The sequence below is a fragment of the Labrus bergylta genome, chromosome 19 (assembly GCF_963930695.1).
Source record: "Labrus bergylta chromosome 19, fLabBer1.1, whole genome shotgun sequence".
In the NCBI taxonomy this organism is placed as follows: Eukaryota; Metazoa; Chordata; class Actinopteri; order Labriformes; family Labridae; genus Labrus; species Labrus bergylta.
Window position 1 is genome coordinate 6,833,074 of NC_089213.1, and position 10,530 is coordinate 6,843,603.

Consider the following 10,530-nt stretch of genomic DNA (forward strand, 5'->3'; position numbering starts at 1 on the left):
TGTGTTTAAGACATTTATTACGCTTCTCGTCAGGAGTCATAGAAATCAATAAAAATGTTCGACGTTTCATCCAGAGATAGTGTCATTATTTATCATCATCCATAATGTTCAGAGTATATCGCAGCACTGTGGAATATTTACAGACATGGATTTAATGTTTTCATTTTTTAACATGTATATTACATCCTATGCTTCCATTACGACCAGGAGTCAGACACCCGCCCCCCCCCGGCATGTTAGAGCAGCATCAACGACCGAACAGAAAAATAATTTACAGCCCCTAAAAACCACAGATTCTTTTACTTTAACGAGACGTGTTTCTTTTTTTCATTAAACCTGCTCTGAAGTCAACCCGAGAACATTTTTTTTTTGACATTTGAAATACTGTGACAGCCAGTGTTAGTGCAGTAAAGAAGAATGAACGAAGCAAATTAAGGAATCTCATATATCTTAGATCGCTCCCCTGCTCCACCTCAGGCCTCCATCCTTCATCTCACAGGGAATCTGATGTTTTCAGATTATTTACAAAATCAGGCTCGATCACATCTGACTGATTCCGTCCTCGCTGACTGGCCTCTTCTTCTGGTGATTCCAAGCAGGTATTGCAGGTGGGAGGGGGCGGGGTAAAATATAGCAGTGACACATGAGTTGGGCGGAGTCAGTTCACTGTAGCCTGCCAGATGATGATGCCGAGTATGACGAGCACGATGGAGCACACCATGGCGAGGATGCACATCTTCTTCCTGGACTTTTGCTGCGACAGAGAAGCAGAGACAGGTTGGTGAGTGACATCACTGAGTGACGGCAGGTAGAGTTACAGTAAAGCTGCAGACTCACCTGGTAGTGGGCGGCTCTCTGCAGCTGCTCTGTTCCTCGCTCTACGTGCACCTCAGCGTTCTCTACGTTTGCCTCGATGCTGTCTGCAGGACAGAACAGAACGCACGCACACACAGATCAGTCACAAGCCTCTGGAAGAGGACGTTGTTCATGTTTGGAGCATCCAGAAATAAATCAGACACTGAATCTGTTCACCTGTGCTCCTTAGACGTCACAGAACCACAGAGCGCTGAGAAAAACAAACCCGGTTCTACTCACCGATCATCTCTCCCTGATCGTGGATCATCACAGCCAGGTCCTTGAAGATCTGATTCACATCCAGGATGTCAGACTGAAACACACAAAATGTTGGGATAAGTCTGAGGACCTGGGGGGGGGGGGGCTGATGGTCTTCCCGTGTGTCCTGGTGTGTTTCAGAGTGTATAAAGAATGGACAGCAGAACACCTCGCCTCAAGTGAAGCAAGAAGATTTAGAGCTCCTCTAGCTGACAGTATACGTCATTTATCCCGCCTGCTTTTGTTAACAGATGGGACAAGGGTCAAAATATGTAATTCAAATGAATATCAAATAGACTTTTCTTCAACATAGTTTCGTCATGACTGCTATTTGTTTTCACACCACTGTCTTCACGTCATCTCTCTTCTGAGAAGTTTCTTGCAAATTAGTTCTCTGATATTTTAATACAGTAGGAAATGATTGACAGCTCTGTTGACGAATGAGGCTCCTGCGGGGGCTGTGTGCAGGGGGTTATCAGGGTCAAGTGAAAACATCAAGAGAAGTAAGAAACATTTTCATAGGTAAGTTAAATGAGTGGTTTTGTTAGCAAAAGCGGCTCTTCCAGCCGTTCCCTACTCTGGTAGACTCTGGTTTCAAATTCCCAATATGGATTTGAGCTTTTTTTTTCTCGTCTTTTGACTCAAAGCGCTTTCATACCACACACATTCACACACTGATGGCAGAGGCTGCTGTGTAATGCGTCCGTCAGTATTAACTAATCCGTTCATAAACATTCACACGCTGCTGACAAATTAGCTAAGTCTTGCCCAAGGGACACATCGACATGTTGTCCCAGGAGCTGGAGATCAAACCTCCGACCTTCAGATTGAGGGACGACCGACTCTACAACTGATCCACAGCCAGCGCCTGTCACAGGGATACTTTGGCTTCATCCTCTTCCACCTGGAGGAGGTCGAGGCACGCTGTCCATTTGTATATACAGTCTATGATGTGTACTAATATTAATATTAGAAAATATATGCGTGTGTGTTGTCTTTAAACACAGCTTGTTATCTTACCCCATGTCCCCCATGTGATATGTTTTATTTATGTAATAAAGAATAAAGACAGGCTGACCTCCAGCTGCCTGATGTTGGTCTCTCTCTCCTTGATGAGCTCCAGGTCCTCCTCTGTGATGGCCGCCTCCTCCGTCTGAGCCGTCATCTGACCCCAGTCGTCTTGGCTTCACACGCAGAGAAGAACCGTTTAAAAACACACAAATAGCCAACAGAATACTCAGAGGTATTAACTAAATAAATTAAAGCTGATTTTCCTTCCTACTTTGTTGGCTTTACATCATTTTCAGTCTTGTTTTTTTGTTCTTTTGCAGGTTCAGAGCTTTAAATGTTCTGCAGATGTCTCCTATAATGATCACTTTCACACCTGCAGTTTGTAACATTAGCCTGAGACAAAGTTATGGATCTATTCTGATGATTTAAAATGCCTCAATAAAAGATATTCAACACAAAACGTTAATTAAAAATAGGCATTATTTTATGCATTCCTAACGACATAGGCATGTGTGAGGTGGGTTCCCCAGGTTTGATTGCTCGCATCATCCTCCCGCGCAGTCACCACCTGAGAGGTCTGATTGATGTGCACACTTGCCGAAACTGACGGACCAATCAGAGGAGAGCATCACCGACATCACAGCTTTAAGAAGCCTGCAAGTGAAGCCAGTCGGGATCTGCTCATGACCGAGACGTCTTCGTGTTTCTCTTAGATCGTTTACTTTTGTGAAAACTATTAAGACGTGTAAAGGCGCTCGTTTTGACCGAGGCTGAGCCAGGTGTTATCGTTGTTATAATGTGGAGCACATGTTTACATTCACTGGGTAAATTAAGGCATTACGGTATAAACAATCTTCAAAATAGACCTTACAAAGTTGTTTTTCCCTGACCGAATGAAGGAGTGACTTACTTATCAAAGGAAACGAGTTTCTCATCTCGAGAAGTGTCTTCAGCCTGAAGGAGAAGAAAAAACACACTTTCACAGTTAAACGGGACTCACCTGAACTGTAAGATTCATGACTTTTCTCTCATTAACCCGCTCAGGTGAGTCTATCACTGGTTCTATTCACCACTCACCGACAGACGGGATCCAGCTCTCGCTCTGGCCACAGACTCTTTCTCCTTATCTGCTGCACGGCGCTGGATGGCCTGGAAGTTGTTCAGAGCTGCAGAGAAATCGTTCATCAGTCGATCTCTCTGGATCTTCTGCTGCCTCTGAACGCACACAGAGAAGGACAAAGTCGGTTAGAAGAGACGCAGAGAAGGTCATACATACCACATCATAAAATATGTACCAAAGCAAGTTGACCCAACTCTGGACGAAGCTTCAATTGAAACAATCCAGAACATATTTCTGTTTTTTCTTTGTTCTCGTTATAACTTAAAATCTTAAACATGTCTAGAGGAAGCAGGAGGCAAAAATCTTAAAGAATCACAGGAAACAAAATCTAATATTTGAGGTGTAACACCACCAGATCATAAACATGAAACTTGTTTTGTTTTTGGTAAATACCAAAGCACACTCAGTTTCTCCGTTACTGGAGATTCATCAGAAGATGACGGAAACTCTTTCTATGTAAACAAATGTTTCCTGAAGTGTGGAAGGTTGAACTCTCTGGCATGCACACATCAATGAATTAACTTATAGAGGTGCCATTTACCATTAATTCATTAGTTATACAGTTGTGTTGTCCTCTTTCCTTTCCTTTCTTTTGAATATTATTGAAACTATAAACTACTCAAAGCTCTTTTACACCGCAGGTCACACCTACACATTCACACACTGATGGTAGAGGCTGCTTTGTAAAGAGTCCATCAGTATTAACTCATCCATTCATACACATTCACACACCGCAGAAGAAGAAGCGGGAGCAACTTGGGGTGTCTCGCCTAAGGACACATCAGACATGTGGCTGCAGGAGCTGGGGATCAAACCCCCGACCCTCTGGTTGAGAGACAAAAATGTGTTCTCATGGGGGAAAATTTAAATTTGACTTTTGTACTATTTCACATAGCTCTTTGGGCGGCAGTAGCTCAGTCTGTAGGGACTTGGGTTGGGAAATGGAGGGTTGTATGTTCAACTTTCGCAGTGGACTAAGTTGGGAAACTGGTCTGGTAGCTGGAGAGGGGTCAGTTCACTTCCTGAGCACTAACAAGGTGCCCATGAGCGATGCAAAGAAACCCCTTAACTGCTCGGGTGCTCCTTCATGTGCAGCCTCTCACTCTGACATCTCTCCATTAGTGCACGTCCATAAGATCCTGTGTGTGCAGAATGATTAATGAGGTATAACTTCTTCTTTCTCCTTTTCAGAATACCGTCATAACTGCATCCTCTTCTGATGCCTAATGTCAGATATAAAAAGGGTCTATGGCTGTAATCCTCTCCTTGGTGTTAAAAGTACGACTCTGGCGCCCTCCAGTGGTGAAGATAAAAACTACAACAACAAGGTGAAAGCATTTCCTTCAGTCGGCTGAAAGTGATGCGTCAGAATAATTTAAAGATGGAGGAATCATTTGTTCTGACTCTAATGCTAGATGTTGCATGTTTTTGATCACACTTCCTGGTTTTTAAGAGCTACGTTACATTTTTAACGTGTATTTTTTAAAGTTTAGATACTTTATATAAAACTGTAAACCTGCACATCTGTTACTTTAATATTTGAACTTTTTTATTCTTTAATTGTACTTACTTTGTGTTTCATTTTAACTTTGGCAATGTAAACGTTTGTTTTCCATGCTAAAAAGCCTTTTTGAAATGAAGTGAGAGAGAGAGAGAGAGAGCGAATCAGAGAGAGGAGGAGAGAGAGAAATTGAGAGAGAGAGCGAGAGAAGAAGAGAAGGAGAGAGAGAGAATATGGATGATTTTATTTGGCTATTCATTTTGTGATGTCTGATTTTGGCTGATGTCCGGTGGGAAATCAGGTGAAATAGAATGGCTGGTTAAAAGTTGGCGTCAAGTTTATCACTATGACCATAGTGTTCTTGTATCATAATGCACTGATTGAGGTGACGTCTCATCTCAAAACTGTAATTTCTTATGTTGTTGAATATTGTGCTGCAGCTGCGGTGATCGTTGTGACATGCGTCTTCATCAATAAGTGAGAATCAACTGATGAGATTCAGAATATCAAGTGGAACGTTTCAAAAAAGCGAGTAATGTTACATGAGCGTCTCTAAGACAGTGCTGATGGATTATTGTCAAAAACACACAAACAAAGCTATGAAATGAGGTAAGACAGAAGAGGTGCAGGTGTGTGTGTGTGTGTGTGTGTGTGTGTGTGTGTGTGTGTGTGTGTGTGTGTGTGTGTGTGTGTGTGTGTGTGTGTGTGTGTGTGTGTGTGTGTGTGTGTGGATAAAAGACTGAAAGGGCAGTGAGAAGGTTATGCCATTAGTGATGTCACAGCCTGACTCTCACCTGCTCTGAGGGCGATGTGGGCAGCGGGATGGAGCCGAGCTCCTTCAGGTGTTTGTTGGTCTCTTTAGCCAGTTGGTTGGTGTAGTGCTGAATCTGCTGCCTGCACAAACACAAACAGTTATAAACACATCTGTAGCTCCAGTTAACAGGCTCGCTGCTCTACTGCTCGGACATAAGCCAGAACAGAAGACTCATGGAATCTCATTGGAGCAGTGAGTGAACTGGCGTATAACCCCTCGACCAGAGCAACGTGTCACCACATTCGGCACAGACATGTTGACGTCAACCTGCGAGGAGGACCCGAGGCTGGTGGTGCTAGCACTGCTAATGTTAGCATCACAAATTTCACATCGTTTACCTGCAGAGTGATGTACGTCTGAAAGTACTGGCTTTTTACATTTACATCAATTTTGTAATGGAAGAATTTGATCTACGGCTTCAAACTAGAACTCAAACAGTCTCCATACGGTTTGGTTTTACTTTGTTATCTGTATTCAATAAAATGTGCTCAATTTGGAGAATTTTCTGAACTTAAGACGAGTCTGAATTTAAATTAACTGACAGGGAAATTAATCACTGGGGACATCTATAGTTTTTGTTTTGACTAATACACATCAGGGTGAGTGTTTGTGAGTGTGTGTGTGTGTGTGTGTGTGTGTGTGTGTGTGTGTGTCTGGCACAGAGTAAATCAACATTGGAGTTTCTGTAGATGAGGCGGTGTACTTACAGACGGTCCTGGAGTTCACTGTTGTCCTGTCTGGTTCCCAGCTGGCTCACCATGCTCTTTATCTGAGCAGCTGTCAACAACAGACGGGGATGAGACTTTATTTTCTAATTGATGAACTCATTTGCATAAATAAAAAAACCAACAACAATAAACCACATTAAAGCAGCAACACCGGGTCTGACCAGGTGTGCCGTATACAATGGTCCTGTGTAGCAACATCCCAGTGAGACTCCTTAGAAGACTCTGCATCTGAGCTTATTCTGTAACCGACTTGTATCTGTTATTTTGAGCCTTGTCCAATCAGATTGTTTCTTTCAGATCAGCTGTAACACAGGGTACATGTGTGCAGTCATTAGAAACAATCTGTGTCTTCACCGCTCTGCAGAGGTATGCGAGTCAGAGCCGACGCTCACCCACAGAAAACTAACAGAGCTGTTTATTGATGGTTTTGTTCACCAGTTTCAGAGAATATATTTAACACACAGATCATGTTTTCTGCATTAATCACAGCCCTGACCATCAGGGAGACGGGGGCAGACTTACTGTTCTGTGTGATCTTCTGGATGTTGGTGCTGCAGGTCTGTATGAGGCTGTTGAAGTCCCGAGGGACGGGGTGGTACGTCTCTGCTTTGCCGTACGACATGTCTGCTGGAGTGTGCGTTGGGGGTCGGACTTTGGCTGTAAACACACAGAGGGAGAAAAGGTGTTTCTGAATAACCACTATATTATTTTAAGACTTAAATATTGAAGATTTGAAATGTTAAGACAGCAAAAACAGATGTCCAATACTTTGATACTTTTTCAATACAACAAGTTTAAAAACAATAAAATCTGTTATTTTAACGATCAATAGTATTTATTGGTGACACTGTCTAAATTAAACAAATTGCCTTTTGTGAGTTTGCCTGCAAGTTGCCGAATATTAGGTGCCTCAGCCTTCTAGTTCTGTTGCTGTGGTATCGAAACAGACGTTGATGTTGTGTTTAACTGGCGTCGTATCAACTTTTAAAATGATGGTATTGTGACGTGTCTCGATTTAACAAGTGACCGCATTAAATGGTGACCTTCAGGGGAATGAGTGTGTGGCACAGTCTGTAAGTATGAATGGACAAAAGCCTGAGTGAAGTCACCCATCTGTTCCTGCAGGGGGCTTTGGAGTCCCATCGATGGCGGTTTCCATGCTGGAAATGCTGTCTCAGCCTAACTTTCAGCCAACCTAACGACAGGCTGAGAGCTGGAGCTGAGGCGGGTTTTAAACCTCCTGACAAACCGTTACACCGCGCCCACCTGTCAATGAGGTCAGCTACACGCCTTATTGTGATTAACTCTTATCCTTCATGACATCAAAACGGATGAGTCATCAAAACATTCACCCCTGTACAGAGTGTGCCGATCGAGACATGAGCTAATCACACCTATTTGGTTTTCTGAACCAGGCTGTAAACATGTTAATTTTGACCTTACCACCTGGGGTGTGTATGATGTATGGGGTGACTTCAGCCTCTGATTTTTGTTTTTCTCTCTTGATGGTTAACTAGTATAGAATATTCATGTAAACCTACATAAACATTTGCTTACTACCTTTTTTTTTAAATCCCAAAATGTGCATAAACTACATTTTAAGAACTTACTTTTAAAAAGGCAACGATGTAAAAAACATAAGGGTAATCATTTTGTCAGTATCAATACTAATTAACAACATGCATCCACACATTTTCGGTACTTTCCGTACAGTCATCAGTTAACACGGTAACTCGTTTAACCGAAACACCTGTCTGGACACCGTTACTTCAGTAAAATGTATAAATCCTGTTTACACATCAGGGCGGATGAATTCACACAATCATGCGACGAGTCTGATAGTATTCTGCAGCACTTTGGTTAATAAGGACTGTTTGTTTGTTTGTTTTTGTTTTTTTTACAGCGGAGATTAAACGTAACCCAAATAACAACTGTTAGCATGCTAACAGGTTAGCTTGCGAAAAATCGTTCAACCTCATCGAAATTTAACCACAGAAACAAGAGGCATCTTTAAACCACACGGAGGAGGTAATGTTGCCTTTGTTTGGCCACATGTTTGAGTCCATATGTTGAATCCATTCACTCCCGTTGGTTGTCTATCCGCCGCTGTTTATCCGGTGAAAGTTACCGGAGCTTACGACAGAATTCCAGCTGTTAGCTTTGGAGCTAACTGATGCTAACGTGTCTGCTCTCCGCTGTCTTTGACAAACTGCTGACCCTGAAACAGCCAACCGTGTTGTTCACCGACACGGTCTCTTTTGAAAGCAACGTAATGTCGACACAGGTACAAGCATTCAGTGTCAAATAACGGTGTCATACCTGCGTATTTGGCCGTTTACAATAAACACATAGGCGTAACGTTCTTCCGTCAAGACACCGGAGTTCTTCCTGATCCGTGATGACGTAATGGCGTAAGGCAAGCGGTCACACGGTGAGGGCTTTTTTTTTTTTTTTTTTCATTAACTTTATTTACAAAGGTTAAATTATACTAATTTACACACATTTTTCTTATTATTTTAAATTTCAAGCTAGTTTGAGTTAGTTTTAAATGCTCTAGTTGCATTTTTCTTTTCTTTTTTTTTCACGTTTTTTTGTAATACCTGCTCGGGTTGAGGACCAAGAGCGTCAGAAAAAGAAAACATCAGACAATTTTGTGCAAACAAACCTCGTGATGCCAACCCCCGCATAAACATATTAATGATACAACCATTGATTATGAACGTTAAAGGAGCACCAAGTAACTGTGACATGTAGAGATTACAACTGCAGTCCAAATTCAAAACACTGTAGAGAGCTGTCTCCCCCCCCGCCCCCTCCTCTCTAGAGTCCATGCTCATGCAGGTTGCCATGTGGTGGACACTGAAGCTTCAGTGTTTAGCCAGCTCTGCACCGGTCTGTAAACCTTTCTGCACACTAACCTCTCTCCTTTTTCCAAAAACATCTCCAATTTTTTTAGTTGCCATTGGCCAAGTTCTTGTATCATTTGTTTTTTTTGTTGTTTCCTGTCAAAGCGTCTTTGAGTATTTAGAAAAGTGCTATATAAATCTAATTTATTATTATCATTATTATTATTTGTCTCTTGGTGTCTGTTTGTAAGAAGATGAATGCCATGATTTGCATTTTACCTTTGTCTCACATATTTTCTGTGTGTAGAAATCTTTTCAAGTATGCACAGACTTCAGGTTCAATGATTGTTTTAGGATCTTACTTAAAAAGCAAAGGTGGAGTAGTGCAAGTGAGCTATTTGTGAATGCAGGAGTTAACACCTTACAAGCTTTATTGAGGAACCTTTATGTACAGATTTATCGGTCGCTTGAATGACTCAAAGAATGTAATTATAATGCTGCTGTCGAACCCAAGTTATAGTGCAGTACGCTACCAGTCATACCTTTGGAGACATTGATATAAGTGCCTTTTATAAGAGGCTTTTATATGTGTGTTGTCTATTTTTTGTATTGTATGTCTTTTAAAATGGACCTTGAGTCTAATAATAAAAGTTGATGATGATGATTTAGCCGTCTGTCAGTCCATGGAACAGGCTATCAATGATAATCAAGCTTTGTGCCTTTATCCCTGGTAGGCCCAAAATAAGATTTGAAGCGTTTGCATTTTATTAGATGTAAGAACAGTGGGACTTCCTAAAATAAAAGCAATTAATTAAAAACAGGATCAAAGCTCAACACCTCTGAAGCCTGAAGCAGCTTCCCTACAGCGCTATTATCTGTAGTTATGTAAGACCAGACCTTTAAATACATGCTGGATTTGTTCTTATTTTATGACATTAGTCAGTCTTTAATCATTCTGACTGCCATGACAGACAGCTAATCTTTGCTGCCAGATTCAATCCTCCGTCTGTGTTTCAGGAGCACAAAGGTGCGTGAGAAGGAGGAACGCTGCTGCAGAAAGAGTTCAACAACCTGGGAGTTCTGTTTTGTTTCCCTGCTCGCTGTCTGCTTGAGTTACAAATATGAATGTTTGACTCAGAGCAGAGGGATGGAGGGCTTTTCTCCCAACGTAGCCTCTATTAATGCACAGACCTGAATTAAATCCAGCTGCATAGAGCCCAAAGTGAAACACAACTGCAACATAAAAATACAAAGCTTCAAACAGCAGTCGTCATTTCAGCTTTCTGCAACAAGGAGTTCAGTGTTCTGATCCGTCTGCAGGATACTCCAGCCCGTTATTCAAAAATGTTTCTCGCAACATTTTTATTGCAGCACATGGAACTTATATTCCACTTTAA

General features: G+C 41.9%; 1 protein-coding gene across 2 annotated transcripts; it reads right to left on the reverse strand.

Moving 5' to 3' along the window:
- Nucleotides 1-8,709, reverse strand: stx12 (syntaxin 12). 2 transcript variants are annotated; one of them, XM_020653893.3, is made up of 10 exons: nt 8,607-8,709; nt 6,810-6,944; nt 6,267-6,336; nt 5,540-5,639; nt 3,202-3,339; nt 3,035-3,078; nt 2,192-2,297; nt 1,096-1,168; nt 838-920; nt 1-754 (listed from the first exon to the last, which is right to left on the reverse strand). In XM_020653893.3, the coding sequence occupies exons 2-10, from the start codon at nt 6,907-6,909 to the stop codon at nt 659-661; spliced, it is 810 nt and encodes a 269-aa protein (XP_020509549.1). In that variant the 5' UTR covers nt 6,910-6,944; nt 8,607-8,709; the 3' UTR covers nt 1-658. The 2 variants fall into 2 exon arrangements, with proteins under 2 accessions (XP_020509549.1, XP_065804413.1); XM_065948341.1 differs by lacking the exon at nt 8,607-8,709 and adding an exon at nt 8,326-8,476.
- Nucleotides 8,710-10,530: the final 1,821 nt, after the last annotated feature.